The sequence below is a fragment of the Miscanthus floridulus genome, chromosome 4 (genome assembly GCF_019320115.1).
Source record: "Miscanthus floridulus cultivar M001 chromosome 4, ASM1932011v1, whole genome shotgun sequence".
Taxonomy (NCBI): Eukaryota; Viridiplantae; Streptophyta; class Magnoliopsida; order Poales; family Poaceae; genus Miscanthus; species Miscanthus floridulus.
In genome coordinates this window covers 7,218,239-7,241,001 of record NC_089583.1, presented here as the reverse complement: position 1 = coordinate 7,241,001, position 22,763 = coordinate 7,218,239, and the positions used below count along the sequence as shown (strand labels likewise).

The 22,763-nt window shown below is 45.1% G+C and overlaps 2 protein-coding genes across 2 annotated transcripts; one reads left to right on the top strand and one right to left on the bottom strand.

The window, feature by feature from the left end:
- Positions 1-2,992: 2,992 nt before the first annotated feature.
- On the top strand, positions 2,993-4,288 carry LOC136550867 (oxygen-evolving enhancer protein 2, chloroplastic-like). Its single transcript, XM_066542450.1, has 3 exons — positions 2,993-3,308; positions 3,429-3,712; positions 3,859-4,288. Exons 1-3 carry the CDS (start codon positions 3,083-3,085, stop codon positions 4,117-4,119), a joined length of 771 nt encoding a protein of 256 aa, XP_066398547.1. The 5' UTR covers positions 2,993-3,082; the 3' UTR covers positions 4,120-4,288.
- Positions 4,289-11,614: 7,326 nt separating this feature from the next.
- Positions 11,615-21,503, bottom strand: LOC136547985 (disease resistance protein RGA5-like). The gene is made up of 3 exons (XM_066539658.1): positions 20,967-21,503; positions 20,112-20,522; positions 11,615-12,512 (listed from the first exon to the last, which is right to left on the bottom strand). The coding sequence occupies exons 1-3, from the start codon at positions 21,389-21,391 to the stop codon at positions 11,615-11,617; spliced, it is 1,734 nt and encodes a 577-aa protein (XP_066395755.1). The 5' UTR covers positions 21,392-21,503.
- Between the last annotated feature and the right edge of the window lie 1,260 nt (positions 21,504-22,763).

Sequence of the window (22,763 nt, the reverse complement as noted above, 5' to 3'; positions counted from 1 at the left end):
GGACACATGGAGTGCATCGCACGACCGGATGCTGAGGTCCAGCGTCCGGTCACCCCGTGTTGTGCCCAGTGAAGGGGTACAACGACTCTATTTCATGAGGGCTTCTATTTAAGCCCCATGGCCGGCTCAAGCTCATTCTCTTAGCCATTTTGCATTGACATAGCAACTTTGTGAGCTTAACCAAAGCCCTCATACTCATCTCCATCATTGATTCATCATCTTTGTGAGTTTGGGAGAAAATCCAAGTGCATTGCTTGAGTGTTTGCATCTAGAGGCACTTGGTGTTCGTGTTTCGCTGCGGGATTCGCTTGTTACTCTTGGTGGTTGCCGCCACCTAGATGGCTTGGAGCAGTGAGGTTCGTCGAGTAGAGAGTGGTGATTGTCTCCGGCTCCGATCGTGGTGATTGTGAGGGGTTCTTGACCTTTCTCTGGTGGAGAGCCAAAAGGTACTCTAGTGGATTGTTCGTGGCTTGTGTGATCCTCATCTTGTGTTGGTTGTGCGGCACCCTATTGAGGTTTTGCGTGTGATGCCAATTAGCGCGTGAACCTCCAAGTGAGTGAATCACCACAACGAGGACTAGCTTGCCGGCAAGCAAGTGAACCTCGGTAAAAAGTCATTGTGTCATCATTTGATTCCGAGGTGATTGGTCTTCATTGTTATTCATTCTTGTGATTGATTGGCCCCTTCCTCGACACGACGGTATAACATTCTTGCTCACTCTCTTTACTTTACCGCAAATTAGTTGTCAAGCTCTTTAGTGTAGCTAGTTATGAAAGCTTGTTAGTTTGGTTAGTGTGGCTCTTGAGTTAGCTTTTGAGAGCACACTAACTTAGTGTAGTGTCATAGCTATTGTGTGGATAGAAACTATATAAACTAGAATTGTGATAGGTGGCTTGCTTTTTAGTAGGCTAGCGCAACACTTGCTTCGTCTCATAATTGTCTAACCGATTTGTTAAGTGTTATTGTAGAAATTTTTAATAGGCTATTCATCCCCTCTAGCCATTAGGACCTTTCACCGTTTAACTTCATTTAAACATTGTCTAAACAGGCTAAACGCTAAACAAAGGGTGGCCAATAACTATTTACCGTTTAGCTATTAGGGTAGCACTGATACAATATATTAGTTTAAAATTTGTAACGATTGATAGTATTTTAAGAGTAATTAATGATAAAAGTATACTTAAGACTTTCACATCTCTATGGCCTATGTAAACAGAACGAGAGAGTAATAGCCAAAAACTTATAAAAATATCCTTGTGTCCTGTAGAAGGCTTTATTACAACATCAACTTGCATGCACCAAACGTTTTAGTCCGTCTCATTTAGAAAAGAACATTGCAGTAAATACCGTAAACAGCATATGCATTTTGCGATGAAACATTTTATTTCGATCTCAATGGAGTGTCGGCAACTTAAATTTTGTCTCCTATATATGCGCATCCTGATTTATCATCATGGAATTTTTAGTGAAGTTGCTATGTACTCCCTTTGCCAAATTACAAATCCTTTTGGTTTTTTTTAGATACATAGCTTTTACATAGCAACCTACATATCACTTCGACTTTGTCTTAAATTAAATTTCTTTAACTATGACTAATTTTTAAAAGTACATTAAGTCATTAACTTCTTCAAGTTCAAATAAGTGCATTAGCAGGGGTTCGTAATCCAACAAGCTCCTTCCAACCAACAGGTTTAGGTCAGTCACAGTAGGGGGTTTATTTTACTGTTTCAAAAATTTTCATGTCAGTTTTATAGATCTAAATTGAGAAATAAAACTGTCTCTTTCAGTGCTGGATTTTATTTCACTGTTTCATAATCAAGCTCTAGCAATGACAACACTCTCTGGTATATATCTACCCTGAATAAAAGAACTTTGCTGTGGAGACACTAATCTACTTATGATCTTACCTAATAACCTAAGAGTAAGACTTCGGAGAAGATTTTAAAATACAATTAATAAGACTAATGAGTCTAAAGTTCTTCATAGACGTAGCCTCCTCCACTTTTGGAATGAGAGATAACATTGCGAAATTTAGTCTGCACAGGTCTAAATTACCCTTAAAGTAATCCTCAAACATGGCTAACAAATCCTTCTTAATAAGATCTCAAAACTTAAGATACAACATAAAGGAAAGCCCATCTGGTCCTGGAGCACCTTTAGCATAGCAACTCCAAACGACATCCTTTATTTCATGCTCGGAAAGAGGAGATATCAACAAATCATTTTCACTAACTAGCACTCTGTCATCTTGTTCCCAAAAATCACGAGGTAAGGAAATCTTCAGTCCATCTTCCTTTTTAAACAGGTCTTTATAAAAAGGCTAAAGCAATGTCATGGATGGAACATTAGGACCTTCTAAAGCATCCACCCTTTCATTCAAAAAAATTGCGAACTTTAAGGTAAGATGGAACACCTTAGGAGCAGAGTGGCATTGGACATGTCATGGATGGAACAATCCACCGACTTGGTGGACTTCATGAAAGAAACATATCGATCAACATGGTTGTCGCTAGAAAGCGTGGTGGAACAATGAGCTTATTTTGACGAGGGGAAAGTTGTACAGAGTATATTTGAACTCTTAAGTTGTCTTATAGCTGGTTGTCAAAACGAGTACTTCTATTGTGATTCCCAGTAGGAGGGCCAAAATGGGTCGCTAAAAAAATCAATATATTCTTGGAGCCACTTTAGATACAAATCTATTAAAATGAGTTTTATTTCGTAAACTTGTGTATAATTTGACTATTTGTGAGTCAAAATTCATAAAATGTGAGCCAAATAAGATCCACTAGCGTGTGGTACAACCAGCAGGTAGCCGTAGACGAGAGCAGAGACACCATGAGACAGTGCTGCCAAACGGGGAGAGCCTCGCGATCCGACGTGGCCCAATGGCGCGTCGCGGAGCCTTATCCCGCGGCGTCGTCCCTGATCCAAACTCCATCCGCTCGGCCGCCGCGCACCACAAGTAGGCGCGCCCTGGCGACCCCACCGCCACCTCCCCTCGTTAACACGCCGCGGCCTAACACACCCGCGCCCGCCCGCGCTAGTGCCATCCACGCAAGCAAAGAAAGCAGCTTGGTAGCCATGGCGTCCACCTCCTGCTTCCTCCACCAGTCCACCGCCCGCCTCGGCGCGTCGCCGCGCCTGGCCGCCCCGCGCAGCAGCCAGCTGTTCGTCTGCAAAGCCCAGAAGCCGGACGCCGCCGCGGATCAGAGCGACGTCTCTCGCCGCGCCGCGCTCGCGCTCTTCGCCGGCGTCGCCGCCGTCGGCGCCAAGGTGAGCCCCGCCGCCGCCGCCTACGGAGAAGCAGGTAACCAACGGAACCACCGCCGTGGCGTCCTTAATTCTCTTCTTACCTTAATTAATTAGCCTGATGGAGTGCCTGACGACTGATCCGCGTGTGCGTGCATCGATGGATGGGCATCGGCAGCCAACGTGTTCGGCAAGGTCAAGACGAACACGGACTACATCGCGTACAGCGGCGAAGGGTTCAAGCTGCTGATCCCGTCCAAGTGGAACCCCAGCAAGGAGCGGGAGTTCCCCGGGCAGGTGCTCCGCTACGAGGACAACTTCGACTCCAACAGCAACGTGTCCGTCATCATCCAGCCCACCTCCAAGAAGACCATCACCGAGTACGGCTCCCCCGAGGAGTTCCTCTCCCAGGTCGACTTCCTGCTCGGCAAGCAGGCCTTCGGCGGCAAGACCGACTCCGAGGTCCGTAACAACCTTGCTAGCTAGCTACTTTGTGTTGTGCGCCTCGCCGGCCGCCATGGCCATGCTCGTCGTCTCTGTTTGGCTCTGCTTGCTTGCTTGGTGCTTATTGCCTTACACGCATATTGCTATATGCTGCTGTTGCGCAGGGTGGGTTCGAGACCGGCGCTGTGGCCACGGCCAACGTCCTGGAGAGCTCCACCCCCGTGGTGGACGGCAAGCAGTACTACAGCGTGTCCGTGCTGACCAGGACGGCGGACGGCGACGAGGGCGGCAAGCACCAGCTCATCACGGCCACCGTCTCCGACGGCAAGCTCTACATCTGCAAGGCGCAGGCCGGCGACAAGAGGTGGTTCAAGGGCGCCAGGAAGGGCGTCGAGAAGGCCGCCACCTCCTTCAGCGTCGCATAATAATATAACTGTGCATCGATCGGGATTACTATGGTTTCATCAGGGGATGCACGCACCGTGTGTACGTAGAGAGCATGCTTGTGTATGTGTTCCTTTGATTGTACATGAGAACAACAAAGACTAAGGAGATCGAGCCCCATTTCAATGCAAGGATCGATTTGTTCAGTCATGCAAGTTGTTTAAGCAATCTTAGTACTAATAATCTTTTTAGATAAGGGAGCGAAGTTCCAGCCTCTACCATCCGGCTATGGTACACAGGTTTTTTTTTTTATGTTCCCTGCCATAGCTCTGTTTGTTTTAGGCAAAGATTCTAATAGGCAGTTTGCATGAATTTTGGGAAACTAATAGATTGTGTGGAAACTGAGGGTTTTAAATCTCAAACAAACATACAACACCAATGCAAGTAAGGATGAAAACGGTCGGAAACGGTCGAAAAACTCCTAAATTGTTTCCTACTTTTACATTTGAAATACGAAAACAAAAGCGAAAATGGTAAAACCGGACATGAAAACGAACGTGAACTTACGAATTATTGAGAATTTCGAAAACGAACCAATTCGAGCGGATTTATGTCGAACACGGTCGATATACGAAAACTCAATACAGAATACCGACCTGTAGACCAAGTGATGACTAAGTGCATACATGATCAAGTTCAAGTGCATATAATAATTAACAAGTGCATATTACAGAAATATGAACTCGAACTGAGTCAGAATAATTTTATTAATCTTTTTAGAATAGATGTAGTATTTTATTTTAAAGATTTATTCAGATTTTTCTTTTGAGTAACAAAGATTTATTCGGCTAATGCAAAAACTATCAAATGATTGACTTTGCAGGTGGGTTAAACCGATGAGCTTGATGGGCTATGGCCTAGGTGGGCTTTCGTGTAGATGTTGCTGGTTTCCTGACATTTAGCACCATCTCGTGAGGTGAAGAGAGATAAGGCTGGGCGCCGTCTATAAGAGAGGGCAGCTGGCCACCAGTAGAAAAAACGTAGCTGCGTGGTGAACAACCTGTAATTGGGTTGTATGACCTGTGCAGTTGGCCAAATTCGGTTTAAACCGAATTTTCAATTTGGAATATTTCAAATTAAAAGTAGAAAAGTAGAAAACGGTCGAAAAATGTCTAAACCGTTTTCTCCTTTTACATTTGAAATACGAAACATCTGAAATGCGAAAGCGAAAACGGTAAAGTCGGATAAGAAAATACGGATTCGATCGGATTAAATATAGAAAACGATGCGGTTCGGTTCGGGATATTTTCGTTCCGTTTTCATCCTTAAATGCAAGGTTTTGTGTGAGTTGGGCTTTTGTGTAAGCAATTTGGGAAGGGATTCGATCGAGAACAGAAACAGAATTGAGAGGAAGATGTAGTTCGGAGGAATGGTTATTAGTACAAGTTTTATGTCTCCAAAAACAGCTTATCGTTCCCTTTCCAACTCATCTCCTTTATAGCTATTACACAAAATCTGAGTGAACCTGAAAGCCTGAAATCATGGATGTCACTGTTGACACCGTTTTAAATGAACTGACTGACAAAATTGTGGAGCAAAGGGAGATGCGGACTGATACCGTTGGTTCTTCATGTGGGGGTAAAGAAAAAGCGGTGGACAATACTCCGGTTGAGATCGAAATGCTTCAAGCTGAAGATGCTTCTTTTGTTAAGGAAAGTTTGGGGATTGGGAGTTATTCTGTTTGTGGAGGGGAAGGGTGGCTCAGATTTGTTGCCTGCTTCAGCCAGTATGGCATATATATTGAAGCTGGTGCAGATTTGGCTGCTGCACAGAAATTTGATGCGGAGGAGTCCAAGAACAATACACGAATGCTAGCTGCTGCTGCTGCTGCTGCTCCAGAAGTTATGGTCTCCACTAGTGCAAGTCCAAGACTAGTACGCTCATCTGATGACCACACTCTTTCAGAACAGAACTTAATTTACATTTGATTTTTTTAAAAAACAGTGTATTTTTAGTAAGTACGTCGTTCCATTTCTGATACTTCTATCCATACCTGTTTATATTTATATTTGATTTTTTAAATATAAAATTCATCCAGTTGGATCGGATCAAGTTCCGCCTCTTTTTCTTGCACATCGAGACAAAACACTACTACACAAAGGGGCTTCACAGCTGGGTCATAACCCTCCTTCTAAATTGGTCCCAGAAACATAGGCAAATGCTCCCAGAAACCGAATCCATCCAGTTGAGCTAGAAACGGTATTCAACAGTGACCTACTGTGAACTGATTTGATTACATGAACCGGCTAGAAACAAATAAATTTTAATTTCAGTCAGGCATGTGAACAGAGTACTGAGCCAACCGAAGAACCCAAAGCAGAAAAATACAGTGTGTAAAAAAACACTAATGCAGAAGAGGCCGAAAAGACAGTACTGGATTCTCTCAGTTAATTGCTAGCACTGGGTGTCTGGGTCTCCTGCACAACTTCTTGATGTGGTGGCATCATCATGGACTGGAGAAAGGGACTTCACATTCTTGTTCTTCTATGACTAAATCATCATCAGTATCGCCCAACTGGAAATGGAAATTTTGTTAAAAAGAACAGTGGAATCATCTGTTCATAATTGGATGGAACTAAACACAAATCCATGTGACAGGGTACGTGCCGTATAACTTCTAAGGATATCTTCATTAAGCAGCGTCCAATTAAGAGTAGGGTTATTGGGATGAACATCGATTGCATGAATCAGCTCAGCGTCCGTTTCGCATTTCCTCAAGCACCACTACGAGTGGACCTCAAACGAGAACTCTTCAAGGTTCGGCATGACGGGTGGTGCTCTTCTGCACTTATCCTCCTTTCTAGAGCCAAACAGGCAAACACTACATCGTCTCTTCCATTCCATAGGGTAAATGGAACACTGCAGTCATCATTGAGCGCGAGCTGAACCATTGAGTAAAGGGCCCTTGAGTAAATAAACTTGCAGGATCTCAACTTCTGGAAGCAACCATCAGTGGCTATGTTGGTCACTGTTACCGACCGTGGACTCCGTAGTCAGCAGTAGCACAAGGTGACGGAGCTCTGGCAACCCACCAAGGGTTTGCATGCTCTGCTCATCCATGTCAATCGCATACAATTCCAAGTGGGGGAGTTTGACAAGGCATGAGGAGGGATTAATGCACGAGGGGAGCTTAGAGAAAAGGAAACGGTACTCTGACACAAGCAAATGTTTGAGAGAAAACATGACAGCAGGTTCAATGTGAAAAACTAACAAGCCAGCAGCAGTTCAATGTGAATAAATATTACAGGTCCAAAGCATCAGTAAATTGAAAATTTTGTCAAACTAGGTTCTTGCAAACAGATTCGAAAAGAAGCCATCACCGCACAATTCTGCCACCGATCCATCATAAGTTGACAAGCCTCACTAACATCAGTCGAGAAGCAAGACCAGCTTTGCATCTGCAAGAGAAAGCAAAGTCATAAAGAAATCTGTTTATTCTGCAGTGTATACCTTAGAAACACAACGGATCAACTTGCTTATCCCTTCACACCACAGAGGATGCATTCTCTACTGCTACGTTCTTTGTTATTAACTAGAGTGTCCGTGCGTTGCTACGGGATAACTAAATCTTTTATACTAAAAACACACGGATCGTACGATAAGATAACAATACTGTTAAATTAAATACCGACGTCAAAGTGACATTTAATTCAAAAAGCAAAGTTCGTGAAATTAACACAGTCACGGAGAGCGCGACGTCGCAGGCTCACAAACTCTACTATATAGACTTTTTCGTGATACGGCTAAGATAATATTTTATATCGGTAAAAAGAATTCTACGATATCCATTTCTTTCATGCGCCAATAAATCCATGAATAAGTTTCGCTGCATCTCCATATAATCATGTACACACAGGTTCGAATATATATGCAAATAGGTTCGTACCCGTGCGTTGCTATGGGAGAACTAAACTTTTGTACTAAAAACACATGGATCGCACGATAAGATAATAATACTGTAAAAGTATATGACCGACGTTAAAGTGACATTTAATCCAAAAGGCTAAGTTCGTGAAATTTACACAGTCACAGAGAGCGTGGCGTCGCGGCTCACAAACTCTACTGTGTAGATCTTCCCGTGATGCGGCTAAGATCATTTTTTGTACTGGCAGGAAGAGATTTTCGATATCCATTTCTTTCGTGCGCCAACAAATCTACGAATAAGTTCCACCACATCTCCATACCATCCTGTATACGGCGCTGGCAAGCGAATTAGCCACAACTTATGTAATTAGTTTTATAATTAGCTCATGTTTAGTCCTCCTAATTGATATCTAAAAATTCAATATAACAGAGACTAAAGTTTAGTCATAGGATTCAAACACCCCTAACTCTTGACTCCTGTTGGCTGCTCACTTGCACCACCATGCCTATGTGTCTGCACGTATATACTCCAATGCTAGAACGTCTAAGATGGTCTTTATTGTCCACCCTTTGAAAATATCATAACTTCAAGGTTGCCATTTGTGTATGCTGTAGGATTGTGATGCTTTGCACTGATCCATGAGGGTGTCCATGAGAGTCGAAATTTTTTATGTCATTATGATGTCTAAGCTTACCAATCAGACAGAGACGAACTTGATTGTAAAAATATTTTCTAACACTGTTTTTATATACTCTCTCTGTCCCAAAATAGAATTCATTCTCGCTTTTCGAGAAGTTAATTTTTTTTTAACTTCGACCAATTATATATAAAAGAATATTAATATTTATAATACATAATTAGTATCATTACATAGAACATTGAATATATTTTCATAATAAACTTATTTGGAGATATAAATGTTAGCACGTATTTTTTACAAACTTAGTCAAAGTTGAGAAAGTTTGACCTGCACGTATTCTATAACGACTTATATTTTAGGGTAGAGGAAGTATATGCTAATAGGAGTAGTCAACTGAAAGTGGTGATTAACACAACAATACTTTCATATTATATGCTAATGAGAGCACGAAGAAACGCAGGGGAATGGACCTATATACTAATGGTGGAAATATTCGTTTAGGAAATTGCAGAATGTTCACCAGTCTCACCATGTATAACCTACACATCTTTTATTTGGCACCACTGATATTTTCTTCTATGCATGATTATTGTTTTCTTCCATGCATGATTATTGTTTCATGCATGATTATTATTTCCTTCCATGCATGATTATTGATTCCTTCCATGCATGTGGCCTCAGGTCATTGATTTGTTTCTTTCAAAGCAGGCGGGGATCACAGGGATGATAATTTCTTTTTCTATCGCGCCTTTCCTTTTCTCGCTCGCTCATTGGATAGCGTGGGAGGTGGGATCGGTCGCATGAAGTGGTAGACGGACGAACCAAGACAATTGTCGCACTAAAACGATGTCCACACTTTGTTCTTTTTAGTTGTTGGAGATATTGCAAATGACCAATCCACTAGTGCAGAATCAGTGGATGCATAGTATACGGGGCAGATTAAAAGTGATAAAAAAACATAAAAAAGGTACAGATTTTCAAGCAAAACAAGAGACAACCAATGAACAAAGACATAATCCATCTAGTGATGATCTACTGTGAACAAAGTTTAATCAGTCATCTGCATGGGAACTGTGAAATATGTGAACACAGTACGGATCATGTTGGTGATTTGACTAAGAGGCAACGCTACATGTTACGTATTGGATCTATACATGGGCTAGGATAGGATATTGACCCATGAGGGGTGAGAGTCCTAATGGTCTTTCAGGCCCATTAACATAGTTTATATGTTTGAGGAGGCAGGGCTACAGGCGAGATTAGGTTTGTCCCATCATAAAACCCTAGCCAAAACCTCCTCTCAGCCTCCCCAAGAAACCCTAGCCAAAACCTCCTCTCAGCCTCCCCAAGAAACCCGGAACATCGTCGGCGGTCTGCGCTATCTAGTCCTCACGAGGACGGACATTGCGTTCGCCGTGGGCTATGTCAGACGCTTCATTGAGGATCCTGAGAGGTTCACTAGGCTACGGTGAAGCGGCTGCTGAACTACGTCAAGGGGGCGGTGGATCAGGGGATCGTCTTCCCCAAGACCGATGGAAGTTGGCTGCAGCTCACTGTGTTCAGCGATGCAGACATGGCGGGGGACATCCACGGACGGCGGAGCACCTCTGACGTGCTCGTCTTCCTCAGGTCGGCTCCAATCTCATTGCTATCGCTGAAACAGAAGGTGGTGGCGTTGTCCACGTGCGAGGCAGAGTACGTGGCGGCGGGCACAGCGACGTGCCAAGTTGTGTGGCTGCGTCGGCTGCTGGGTGAGCCGACCGGTGTGGAAGCTCACCCACCAGCACTGATGGTGGACAACCAGCCCGCCATCGCCCTCGTGAAGAATCCTATTCTTCATGACCGGAGCAAGCACATCGACGTCAAGTTCCACTTATTCTGGGACTGTGTCGATGGAGGGCAGATCGTCATCGAGTTCGTCAAAACTGGTTGGCAACTCACGGACGTCCTCACCAAGCCGCACGTCCGTCTTCGGTTTACGGAGCTAAAGAAGATGATCGGCATGGTGGAGGTTCTAGGGTTAGCAGTAGGATTAGGGGAAAAATTGTTAAGTAATCTGCTGCTCTCATTTGTACGACGCGGCAGGGGCAGGCGCCGAAAGGGCTCCCCTGCTGCTACACTTTAGCCGCGGCAGGGGCAGGCGCCATAAGGCTCACCTGCCGCACTATAGCCACAGCAGGGGCTGGTGCCAAAGTCAGCCCTGCTGTCACATCTAGTCACTGTAGCAGCATGGCAGCCTGACATGTCTGTGCACTAGGATTAGATGGGTAGAGTTATATATATAGCTTCCTACTGCAACTCAGTAAAGAGAGCGAGTTCAGTTTTGCCATCTCCTCTGCAGAGCTCCGTCCAACGCTGGTGCTTGTGCTGTGTGTGCGCGCGCTCTGTTCTTTCTTCCTTCTTCTACCTCTAGCCATAGTGTGTGGTCGGCAACGCCGGTGAGTGGTTGGCTCACCCGTTCCGGAGATCCAGGGCCAACAAGCATTACTGCATCAAACATTGCTCTATCATCTATCATACAGACTAGAGAAAACTGAATGACGACCCTCCAGTTTTATACTCTTTATCTTGTGATCTCCTACAGACTGCAGAAGATCTGATAGCATGCTCTGATTCATCCCAATAACCTTAATCGTGAGCACCCTGAGTCCACTCAGGTTCCTCAGTTCCTTAAACTTGTCCCCTTCACATTCTATCGTCAGCTCCTCTAGGGACGTCAGCTTCTGGATTATCCCATTTGGCATGCTCGTCCCCCAATCATTCGACCCCCAAGCATGTAGGCACACCAAATTTGTTAGTTGGCCTAAGCTCGTTGGCAGTTCTTTTGTGAAGTGATTATCCACCAAGTGCAGTGTCTGCAAAAACTTCAGAGCTCCTATTTCTTTTGGGAGCTCAGGCATACCTGTGCGTTTTAACCCAAGGTACCTCAGATGAAGTAAATTCCCAAGATTCTTTGCATCGTGCCAGCTGTTCATATATACACATCTAAATATAGCACATGCAGGAGTTCAAATCTCCAAAATGGGAGCTCCTTAACATCATGATAGCTGAAGGCAATGAGTGACCTCATTTTCTCCATGGCGTCCCTATTATTTTCTAAGCGAGCATCTGCTGTGCCCTTTTGGTAAGCTAATCTGCGTGCACTGCTTACTGATGATCTGCCTACATCATTACCTAATACAGTGACAAAGTTTTCTTCTCTCGACAAAGAACGGAGAAGATCAAGCACCATATCATGAACACGACAGCTATCTATGATACCATCGTGTTTCAACTCCACTGCCTGGATCAAGCTTCTATTGACAAGATCATTGAAGTATCCCTCTCCAACCTCAAATAATCCAATCCCTTCTTTCTTTTGGACAAAACCTTCAGCTATCCACCTCCATATCAATGAGTTCTTATCAATAATATGATCTTCTGGGAATGCACTTAGATATAGTAAGCAAGTCCTTAGATGAAGGGGAAGATCATAGTAGCTAAGAGACAATATGCCCATAGTATCTTTATCACGAAAACCAGTAGAGTCACACACTTCAAGCCATTCTCCCATTGACTTACCCACCAATAAACTAGCCATAGTGATGATAGCTAATGGTATACCACCACATTTCTTCAGAATTTTATCGGACACCTCATTCACTTCATTGTCAGGGTATTTGTCTTCACCAAATATCCTTGTGTAAAATAACCTTTTGGAGTTATCATCTGAAAGTGCTTTTGGTTTGTAAACCTCGCTACTACCGGCGACTTCATATTTATTTCGAGTAGTTATGATTATTCTACTGTCTCTATTCTTATCAACCAAAGCCAGTCTTATTGCTTCCCAAGATTGTTTTTCCCATACGTCGTCGACAACAATGAAGTATCTATGACAGTGCAAGAGCCTGAGTTAGTAAGCTATCTAAGAATTCATTAAATAAATAAATAAATATGTGATAAGATAAAGAACCAAACAGTGAAATCAATGTATAAAACATGGATGTGACCTAACATGAAAGAAACTAGCAGAAATAAGATGTATTTGATATATAGTATTTCCTATAATGCCACTCCAAAAGCCTAATGCCGTGTTATGAGATATTGCATGAAATTGTTCTAAGAAACAAACAATCCATCTATAGTTAATGTCAAAATAGTTCTGCATGACCATCAGATAAATGACAACAAAATAATGAGGACACTTCCTACCCCAGTGAAAGATCATTTGCTGTATCTTATATTTCGGATGTTGAGCCTAGTTGTTTGTTTCTTCTTGAAGACACCAACTCTTGCTCTATTATTTTATTTAAGTAAGATTTTTATTTCGTGAAATTCCTAACGCAGGCGGGCATTTGTGCCCGTCTCTGTTATTTTGATTAGCGAAGGCGGGCATTTGCGCCCGCTTGCTTTATTTTGATTAACGCAGACACCTTTCGTGGTAGGCGAACGTGTTGCTCAGCTCGCCTCGGTAAATCTGTTCCTCCCACCTGGGAAAAGTTCTCTGTAGTGGTGTAATGTCTTGGAAACAAACTGATTTGGAGCAGTGGCACAGAGCCTAATGATTCCTAATTAATCTTTCTGACCGGATGGAAATCAGCTACCAACTTTTGTAAGGGGCCCCTTTTTGTAATATCAATTGAAACCTTAAAAGAAAGTAACCACTCATTAGAGGTTACTTCAATGCATAAGAAAAAACAAATAAACGACTCGCTGATGTATGCTACGGTTGCATGCACATCAAACTAAAGTAGGTAGTCTTGGCCCAAGTTCACTTCGGTTCTATCCTAAGTAAAACTTCTTTAAATTTGACCATGTTGTAAGAAAACATATTTTGATATAATATATGCATGAAGAATCTAGTGAAATACAGTTCTGAAGGGAGGAAGTAACAAAGTTGTTAGATTAATTTGAGCCAGGCCCATTATTTATTCTAATTAATTAAATAAACTTCAAAGGCCCACAATTATTGTTAAGTGGAAAAGTGATTAGTACAATATGGGAAATTCACTAAAAAGGTTCTCAACTTAAATAGTGAGTCTTAGAACTCTCACATAGACAAGTTGAGAGGGAGAACCGGGAGGCCACACGCGTGCGCCGCCGCCGCCGAGCCGAGCTACCCACGCGCGACGCGCCGGGCCGGGCCGGGCCGGGCCGAGGGCGTGGGCGTGGGCCGACAGGGCCTAACGGACAGATGGGGGAACTGCGCGGCTATAAGGGGGGGGGCGCCCCTGTCCGGCAGGGATAGACCCGACTCTTCCTCTTCCTCCTCTCCGCAACATCTGAGCGCTGAGCTGTTCAGGCCTCCGAAACTTCCCCCGTCAAGCGTTACCTACACGGGTAGGCGGGGAATCAAGTTTTTGGGGAGCGCCGGCTTCCCGGTGCGACTGCTGCCCCATCTCCGCTTCTGCAGTTTCCTATTTAGGGGCTTCTGCTTCCTGACGGGAGAGTCTCGTGCTACTGCTCCGACACCGCACCTGCAGGAGCTTCCCGTGCCACTGCTCCGACACCGCACCTGCAGGAGTCTCTCGGCGTGACCTCCTCTGCAACATGGTGGACACGAGGAGGACTGGTGGCCGCACCAACACCACCGACGGAGAAGATGGTGGCTCACTGTCCGCGGGTACCGGCAGTCTCACCTTAGGGTATAAATCTAATCCCATTGTGCGCTATTGTTCATATGCTATTCTGTTAGCGTTGTTAGCGTACTTGGTTGCTGCACTGTTAAATTCTATCTGCAGTAGTGGTGGTGTTACAGTATGGTTAGTGGTACTGTTACTATTGTTTAAGTCGTTTTTATGGATTAATATAAGTCGTAAATTGACCAAATGTTCAACAATCCAAAAACTCGATAGGTCTTTTTCGGCTGCTAGTTTTGCTGCGTCACTAAAACCACCACCATTGAAAGATGATGGATCCAACTATAAAGTGTGGCGTGTCCGTTCCAAGCTGTGGTTCACTAGTATGCGTTGTGAGCACGTGATCAAGGGAAAGCGCATTGAACCTCCTTTCTCTCACGAGGAGGAGATTAAGTTCAATGAGGCAGATAACTTGTTCAAGGGGGCTCTCATCAACATATTAGCTGAAAGCATGGTGCAAGTGTACATGGATATGGACACTGGCAAGGACATGTGGGATGCACTTGAGGCCAAGTTCGGTGTTGCCGATGCTAGCACTGAGTTGTACATCATGGAGAAGTTCTATGACTACAAGATGGTCGATGACCGATCTGTAGTAGAGCAGGCTCATGAGATACAGATGCTGGCAAAGGAACTCCAGAACAATGAGTGTGAGTTGCTTGACAAGTTTGTGGCCGGCGGTATCATCGCTAAGCTACCATCTACTTGGTTGAGCTTTGCCACTACTCTAAAGCATAGGAGGCAAGTGTTCAGTGTGACTGATCTCATTGCTACTCTTGGTGTGGAGGAGAATGCTAGGGCAAAGGACACTCATGGCAAGAAAGCGCATGAGGAAGGTTCTAGCGCCAATCTGGTGCAAAAGAAGAACTTTCATGCCGCACAGAGGAAGAAGAAAAACAAGCCTGCAGTCAAGCCTAAAGCTACAACTTTTAAGAAGAAGGGCAAGGAAAAAGAAAAGGGCCTTTGCTTTGTCTGCGGTGCATCTGACCATTGGGCAAAAGAGTGCCTTGACCGCAAGGACAAGCAGAAGAAGACCGCAAACATGGTTGTTAGCGAATCTGGAGGATCTGGGTACGGTAATCATCTATCTATAGTTTTTTCAGTTTGTCTCTTGCCTGAGTGGTGGGTTGACATGGGTGCTAACATTCATGTTTGTTCTAATGTTTCTTTGTTTTCTTCTTATCAGGAACAAAGAGGTTGCTCCTTGCTGATGGGAAATGGTACGCATGCTGCTGTACTTGGTGTTGGTACGATCAATCTAAAGTTTACTTCGGGAAAGATCGTGCAGCTAAAGAACGTGCAGCATGTCCCCTTCATCAAGAAGAATCTCGTTAGTGGATCTCTATTGTGTAGAGACGGCTTTAGACTTGTGTTTGAGTCCAATAAATGTGTTGTATCCAAGTATGGAACCTTTGTTGGAAAAGGCTATGAAAGTGGAGGCTTGTTCTGCTTCTCTTTGATGGATTCTTGTGATAAAATTGTGAACCATATGAGAAATGATGATGAGTCTAATGTTTGGCATTCCCGACTCTGTCACATCAATGTTGGTTGTATGACGCGCTTAGCTAGTTTAAAATTAATCCCTAAAATTGATCTGGTCAAAGGGTCTAAGTGCCATGCTTGTGTTCAAGCGAAGCATCCTCGCAAGCCTCACAAGGCTGTGAAAGAGGCGAGAAATTTGGCACCGCTAGATCTCATTCATTCTGATCTGTGCGAGATGAATGGTGTATTGACCAAAGGAGGAAAGAAATATTTCATGACTCTTATTGATGATAGCACTAGATTTTGCTATGTGTACTTGCTAAAAACAAAGGATGAAGCAATGCATTATTTTAAAATCTATAAAGCTGAAGTAGAGAACCAATCGGAAAGAAAAATCAAACGGTTGAGGTCTGATTGTGGGGGAGAATACTTTTCACATGAGTTTGATTCATTCTGTGAGGAACATGGAATTATTCATGAGAGGACGCCTCCATACCCCCCCAATCCAATGGGATTGCCGAACGAAAGAATCGCACTCTAACTGATTTGGTTAACGCCATGTTAGACACTGCGGGACTTTCCAATGAATGGTGGGGTGAGGCTATATTGACGGCATGTCATGTCCTGAATAGAGTTCCTACAAAGAATAAAGAAGTAACACCATTCAAGGAATGGGAAAAGAAAAGGTTGACTCTCTCATACCTACGCACTTGGGGATGCTTGGCCAAGGTGAATGTGCCAATCGTCAAAAAGCGCAAACTTGGACCAAAAACTATAGATTGTGTGTTCCTCGGTTACGCTTTACACAGCGTCGGCTATAGATTCCTAGTTGTAAGCTCTGGAGTACCTGACATGCGTGTTGGTGCAGTGATTGAGTCCAGAGATGCTATATTCTTTGAGAATGAATTTCCTATGAGAGGAAATGTACCTAGCACATCTAGTCAAAAACCTGTTGATTCCCCCGTGGCGCCAACAGAACATCTTGAACAAACATGTGTTGAGAATCCTGAGGAGGATAATAGTGGAGCTACTCGAAAGAGTAAGAGACAGAGGACTGTAAAGTCTTTTGGTGATGATTTCACTATATACCTCGTGGATGACACTCCAAGCACCATTGTTGAGGCATTTTCCTCTCTCGACGCTGACTACTGGAAGGAAGCAGTGCGAAGTGAGATGGATTCAATTATGACCAATGGAACTTGGGAGATTGTTGATCGTCCTTATGGGTGCAAGCCTGTAGGATGTAAATGGGTGTTCAAGAAAAAACTTAGGCCTGATGGTACGATTGAAAAGTACAAGGCAAGGCTTGTGGCTAAGGGTTATACCCAGAAAGAAGGCGAGGACTTCTTTGATACTTATTCACCAGTGGCCCGATTGACCACAATCTGAGTACTGCTTGCCCTGGCTGTGTCTCATGGTCTTTTCGTTCATCAGATGGATGTTAAGATGGCTTTCCTAAATGGAGAGCTAGATGAGGAGATCTACATGGATCAGCCTGATGGTTTCATAGTAGAAGGTCAAGAAGGAAAGGTGTGTAAATTATTGAAGTCTTTGTATGGCCTAAAACAAGCACCTAAGCAATGGCATGACAAGTTTGATAAAACTATGACATCTGCTGGCTTTGTTGCGAATGAAGCCGACAAATATGTGTACTACCGCTATGGTGGGGGAGAAGGAGTAATCCTGTGCTTGTATGTGGATGACATACTAATCTTTGGGACAAGCCTCAATGTGATTGAGGAAGTCAAGGACTTTTTGTCAAAGAGCTTTGACATGAAGGATTTGGGAGTGGCTGATGTGATACTAAACATCAAACTACTAAGGGGAGAAAATGGTGGGGTAACACTTGTACAAACTCACTATGTGGAAAAGGTACTGAGTCGCTTTGGTTATAGTGACTGCAAGCCTGTGTCCACTCCCTATGATCCAAGCGTGATCCTGAGAAAGAACCGAAGAATAATGAGGGATCAGTTGAGATACTCCCAAATCATCGGCTCGCTAATGTACTTGGCTAGTGCAACGAGGCCTGACATCTCATTTGCTGTGAGCAAATTAAGCCGGTTTGTTTCAAATCCGGGAGATGATCACTGGCGTGCTCTTGAAAGAGTATTGCGCTATCTAAAGGGAACATCGAGCTTTGGCATTCACTATACTGGGTACCCGAAGGTACTCGAGGGCTATTGTGATGCAAATTGGATATCTGATGCTGATGAGTTAAAAGCCACAAGTGGATATACATTCACACTTGGAGGTGGCGCTGTTTCCTGGAAGTCTTGCAAGCAGACCATCTTAACGAGGTCAACAATGGAAGCAGAACTTGCAGCACTTGATACCGCTACTGTTGAGGCTGAATGGCTCCGTGAGCTCCTTATGGATTTGCCGGTGGTTGAAAAACCTATGCCCGCAATTTCTATGAACTGTGATAACCAAACAGTAATTATCAAGATAAACAGTTCAAAGGACAACATGAAGACCACTAGGCATGTAAAGCGGCGGTTAAAATCTGTCAGAAAATTGAGAAACTCTGGAGTAATAGCATTGGACTATGTCCATACGTCTAAAAATCTGGCAGATCAATTTACTAAGGGACTATCGCGTAATGTGATAGATAGTGCATCGAGTGAGATGGGACTGAGACCCACATGAAGTTCTACCGTGGTGGCAACCTATCCTATGTGATCGGAGATCCCGTGAATTAGGATGGTGAAACAAGCTATGGGTAGACTGAGGGAAGAGACCCTTTTTAATAAAGGTCAATCTCTTGAGTAATGCACTTCTCTTCCTATCTGTATGGCAGGTTGGTAAATACCTCAATGTGATCCGAGTGGCTTAATGAGAAGCAAAGATGTCGGCCTACAGGGCATCTTAAAGGAACACACCTATGTGAGTTCGATTGCTAGTCACAATCTATGAGATTTGGGTGATCTCTAGATACTCGTGAATAGGCCAGGAGTATGACTTATATGCTCCAACCAAAGGGGATGCTACAGGCAGCCTAGTATCAGTAAAGGAATCGAGTGAGCCTCACTTTGCACAAAACTGTCAATTCAAGGCATAGTCCATTGGTCAGTTGTAAATGAGTGTAAACTCCTTTTCTAGATGGATGTTCAACTTAACAGTCTCCATCGAAACACTGGTATATCAAACAAGCTCAGAACTGAAGACATTAACTGTGGACTTCTGAAGTTTGGTGGGAATTGTTAGATTAATTTGGGCCAGGCCCATTATTTATTCTAATTAATTAAATAAACTTCAAAGGCCCACAATTATTGTTAAGTGGAAAAGTGATTAGTACCATATGGGAAATTCACTAAAAAGGTTCTCAACTTAAATAGTGAGTCTTAGGACTCTCACATAGACAAGTTGAGAGGGAGAACCGGGAGGCCACACGCGCGCGCCGCCGCCGAGCCGAGCCGCCCGCGCGCGCGCGCGTGCGCAACACGCCGGGCCGGGGCGTGGGCCGTGGCCTGGCCTGGCCTGGTTTTGTCGCTTGGCCCAACCGAAACCCTAGCCGCCGCAGCCAACTCCCAACGCCCAAGCACCCTGTCCAGGTTCATTCCCCCGACAGGGCCTAACGGACAGATGGGGAACTGCGCGGCTATAAGGGGGGGGGGGCGCCCCTGTCCAGTAGGGATAGACCTGACTCTTCCTCTTCCTCCTCTCCGCAACATCTGAGCGCTGAGCTGTTCGTCTACATCTCCGACCGGAGTTCCCTGCGCGCACAGGGAGCTTTGGTAGCAGGCCTCCGGAACTTCCCCCGTCAAGCGTACCTGCACGGGTAGGCGGGGAATCAAGTTTTTGGGGAGCGCCGGTTTCCCGGTTCGACTGCTGCCCCGTCTGCTTCTGCTTCCTGACGGGAGAGTCTCGTGCTACTGCTCCGACACCGCACCTGCAGGAGCTTCCCATGTCACTGCTCCGACACCGCACCTGCAGGAGTCTCCCGGCGCGACCTCCTCTGCAACATGGTGGACACGAGGAGGACTGGTGGCCGCACCAACACCACCGACGGAGAAGATGGTGGCTCACTGTCCGCGGGTACCGGCAGTCCCACCATAGGGTATAAATCTAATTCCACTATGCGCTATTGTTCATATGCTATTCTGTTAGCGTTGTTAGCGTACTTGGTTGCTGCACTGTTAAATTTTATCTGCAGTATTGGTGGTGTTACAGTATGGTTAGTGGTACTGTTACTATTGTTTAAGTCGTTTTTATGGATTAATATAAGTCGTAAATTGACCAAATGTTCAACAAAAGTTACCCCACATCATGTCTAACGTGTGTTTTCAGTAAATGTAGAATTACGCTAACCAAAGATACACTCATCACCAGCGTAAAATGAAAGCAATTTTATGGCTAACTAATTCGTACCTCTTGCTCCTAAGGAAATCTTTGAGTTCGTCGATGAGCTGCTTTTCATCCCATATCAATAACTTGGTATCCGTGTACTTGTGCTTGTCAAGTTCTATGAGGATGTCCCTAAAGACTTTCTTCAAATCAGGATTCCGGCCAACCGGCACAAAAGCCCCACAATCAAACTGCGACTTCATCTCATCATACACTGCTTTGGCAAGAGTAGTCTTGTCCAATCCTTCGATTCCATGAACCGAAACTATCTTTATCTCGTCATTGGGCTCCTGTCCCCTCTGGAGGGACAGCATTGATATGAGCTCTTGCTTTGCTCCATCGATGCCAACAAGCTTTGTCACCTCTTGGTACATAGCTTGAAGGCGTGGATCAATTGCCGAACTTGAAGCAGTCTTGGAGACAATCTCGTCGACTCTGTACCAGGGTTTACAGTACCAGTAAGAAAAAAAAAATTGGTCCCGGCGATAAATACGAAATTTCAAAAATATCGGGTCAAATTTAAATAATTCAAATTGATTTTTTTAAAAAAAAATTGGCATCATTTCACTAGTAAGACTCTCCAATCCATCGTCCATCACAAATTTATATATCATCCACAAAATAACACAATATATCATAGAAGTAGAGCCGCTGTAATAGAGCTAGCGGGCTGCATATGCTAGTGTTGTCAGATGTGCTAGTGAGAAAATTAAATAAATTTGAAAAAATTCAAGACTTTGATAATACTAGAGTATATGAAGGGTCATTTTAGTGTGGTTTCGTGTAATTTTGGAGTGAATGATGAATTTAACCGAAAAATTTTGACCAATATAAAAATTTTTCGGACCACAGCAAAAAAAAGGCCCTGCGAGTCTGTACCTTGTGCGCCGCTCAGCCACCAGTGGTAGCTGATTCTTGATGTCCTCAATTGCGCTTGCAACAATGTCGTGGCGAGCCTTGGCCCTAGTGAACAGCTTGCTCATCTTCTTCACGGCTCTTTTGAGCGTGCCGTGGCCAGTGTGCTCTTCCTTAGGGCACCCCTCCACGCGAACCAGGAAGGTGTCGAGGATGTCCTCCATGTCATAAGATGCCTCCCTGACTTGACGCGCCCAGATCTTGACCTGCTCATCAAGCTGGTCAGGTGGCACGGCTGCCACCTTGCCAAGTGCGGCATTGATGCTCTCCAGCTCCTCTGAAAGAAACTGAATTTTCTTCTTCAGGCCCTTGGGCAGCTTGTATTCAGCTTGGAGAAGCTGGAGTAGCTTGGGGGCGAGGATGCCAATCGCCCCCGTCACCAGATCCATGCTTCCCAGCTCCTAACAGCACTAAGGAGCACTCAATCTTCTCTCAAGGTGTAGGTGTGGTGTGGTGTGGTGTGGACGATGAAAGTGCTTCTTGTACATGTTGCAACTAGCATATAAGCTTACCAAGCATCAATGAGACCTTAGTGTTTGCTGCTTCCTTTCATCTCCGCTTCGTACTGGCCATATCTGCGGACCAACTATGAGTAACTAAATGAAAGGTCGCCGCCGTTGGCATGTGCGTTGCATGTTCAGCTTCAGCGTCAATTGCGGATCTTGGAAGGTTTGGATGCTAACAAATCTCTTCGTCCACGTCGCCGGTCGTCGTTAATGATGGAACAGACAGATAGATTATTCCAGTCGCCAACCCGGCTATCCAAGAAGCATTAATTCGACAACGTGACAGCAGGTCCGTAGAGGGAGGAGAAGCCTCAGCTCTTGTACTTCAGAGGGGGTTGACTCGTACAGAATATCCTGCTCGTTCGCTAATGGAATACATAGACCTACTCCAGTGCAGGGTTCAGGCGCGGCCCCTAAAAACACCGGACAGTATGACATTGTCTATTTGATGCTGGATGTCGTTGATTGAAATTTGCAGAACATTTTTTCATAGGTGTTTATTTTGATTTTACCTTCTGGAGAAGTTGTTATTGCACGTTTGGTCTGCATTGCTCGTCCGAGTGATACAGTTGGCCAATAACGTTGTCCTCGTAGAAGTAGGTGGAAGAGGCAGAGGTGGCCGTACGAGTGTGCAAGTCGCGAGATTAAAATGAAGTAATTAACAAGGGCACATGTAAAAAACGTGTCCTCCCCAAGCACCGCGACCACCCCCAATGGGCCACTTGGGGGGTGACCACGCCGCCGCCCTAAGGCCCCTCTCCCTGGCTCCCCTCTGGCCACCGTCGCCGCCCTCCGGCATGTGGTCCGCACACACCCTCCCTCCCCCTCACTCCTCCACCACCCCCGTAGCTCCTCACCCTCCTCAACTCCGACGAGGATGAGCGGCTGGTCGAGCAGATCCGGGTACCATGGTGCCAGATCTAGCGCCTCCACCTTCCTCCACCTTCCCGCGCTCCTTCTTCGTCGTGCACCCCTACCTTCCAGCTTCGTCGTGGCGATGGCCACATCCGGTTGGGAGTCGGCGGCCTGTGCCCACCGGGGCTGCTGCCGGCTACAGGGGTCGGGGCCAGTAGCGTCGGCGGCTTGGCTAGGCCGAGTGCCTGCCCGCTGCTTGGGGCTTGGGTCCGTGGGTGGCCAGATCCTGCATTGGGCGGCTCTGGGCGCTCGCCGGCAGCCGTGCTAGGCCGCGCATGATGGTGGACAGCGGCAGGGGCTGTGCCAAGGCAAGGCCAGGGCGGCTAGATTTGGCGGTTCA

Bases quoted from the DNA above. Each gene is read 5' to 3' on its own strand.
- LOC136550867 (XM_066542450.1), top strand. From the start codon at position 3,083: ATGGCGTCCACCTCCTGCTTCCTCCACCAGTCCACCGCCCGCCTCGGC. The intron at 3,309-3,428 runs GTAACCAACGGA...GGGCATCGGCAG, and splicing joins CGCCGCCTACGGAGAAGCAG to CCAACGTGTTCGGCAAGGTC. The intron at 3,713-3,858 runs GTCCGTAACAAC...GCTGTTGCGCAG, and splicing joins GCGGCAAGACCGACTCCGAG to GGTGGGTTCGAGACCGGCGC.
- LOC136547985 (XM_066539658.1), bottom strand. From the start codon at position 21,391: ATGGATCTGGTGACGGGGGCGATTGGCATCCTCGCCCCCAAGCTACTC. The intron at 20,523-20,966 runs GTACAGACTCGC...ACCCTGGTACAG, and splicing joins GTGGCTGAGCGGCGCACAAG to AGTCGACGAGATTGTCTCCA. The intron at 12,513-20,111 runs GTACGAATTAGT...GCACTGTCATAG, and splicing joins GATTTCCTTAGGAGCAAGAG to ATACTTCATTGTTGTCGACG.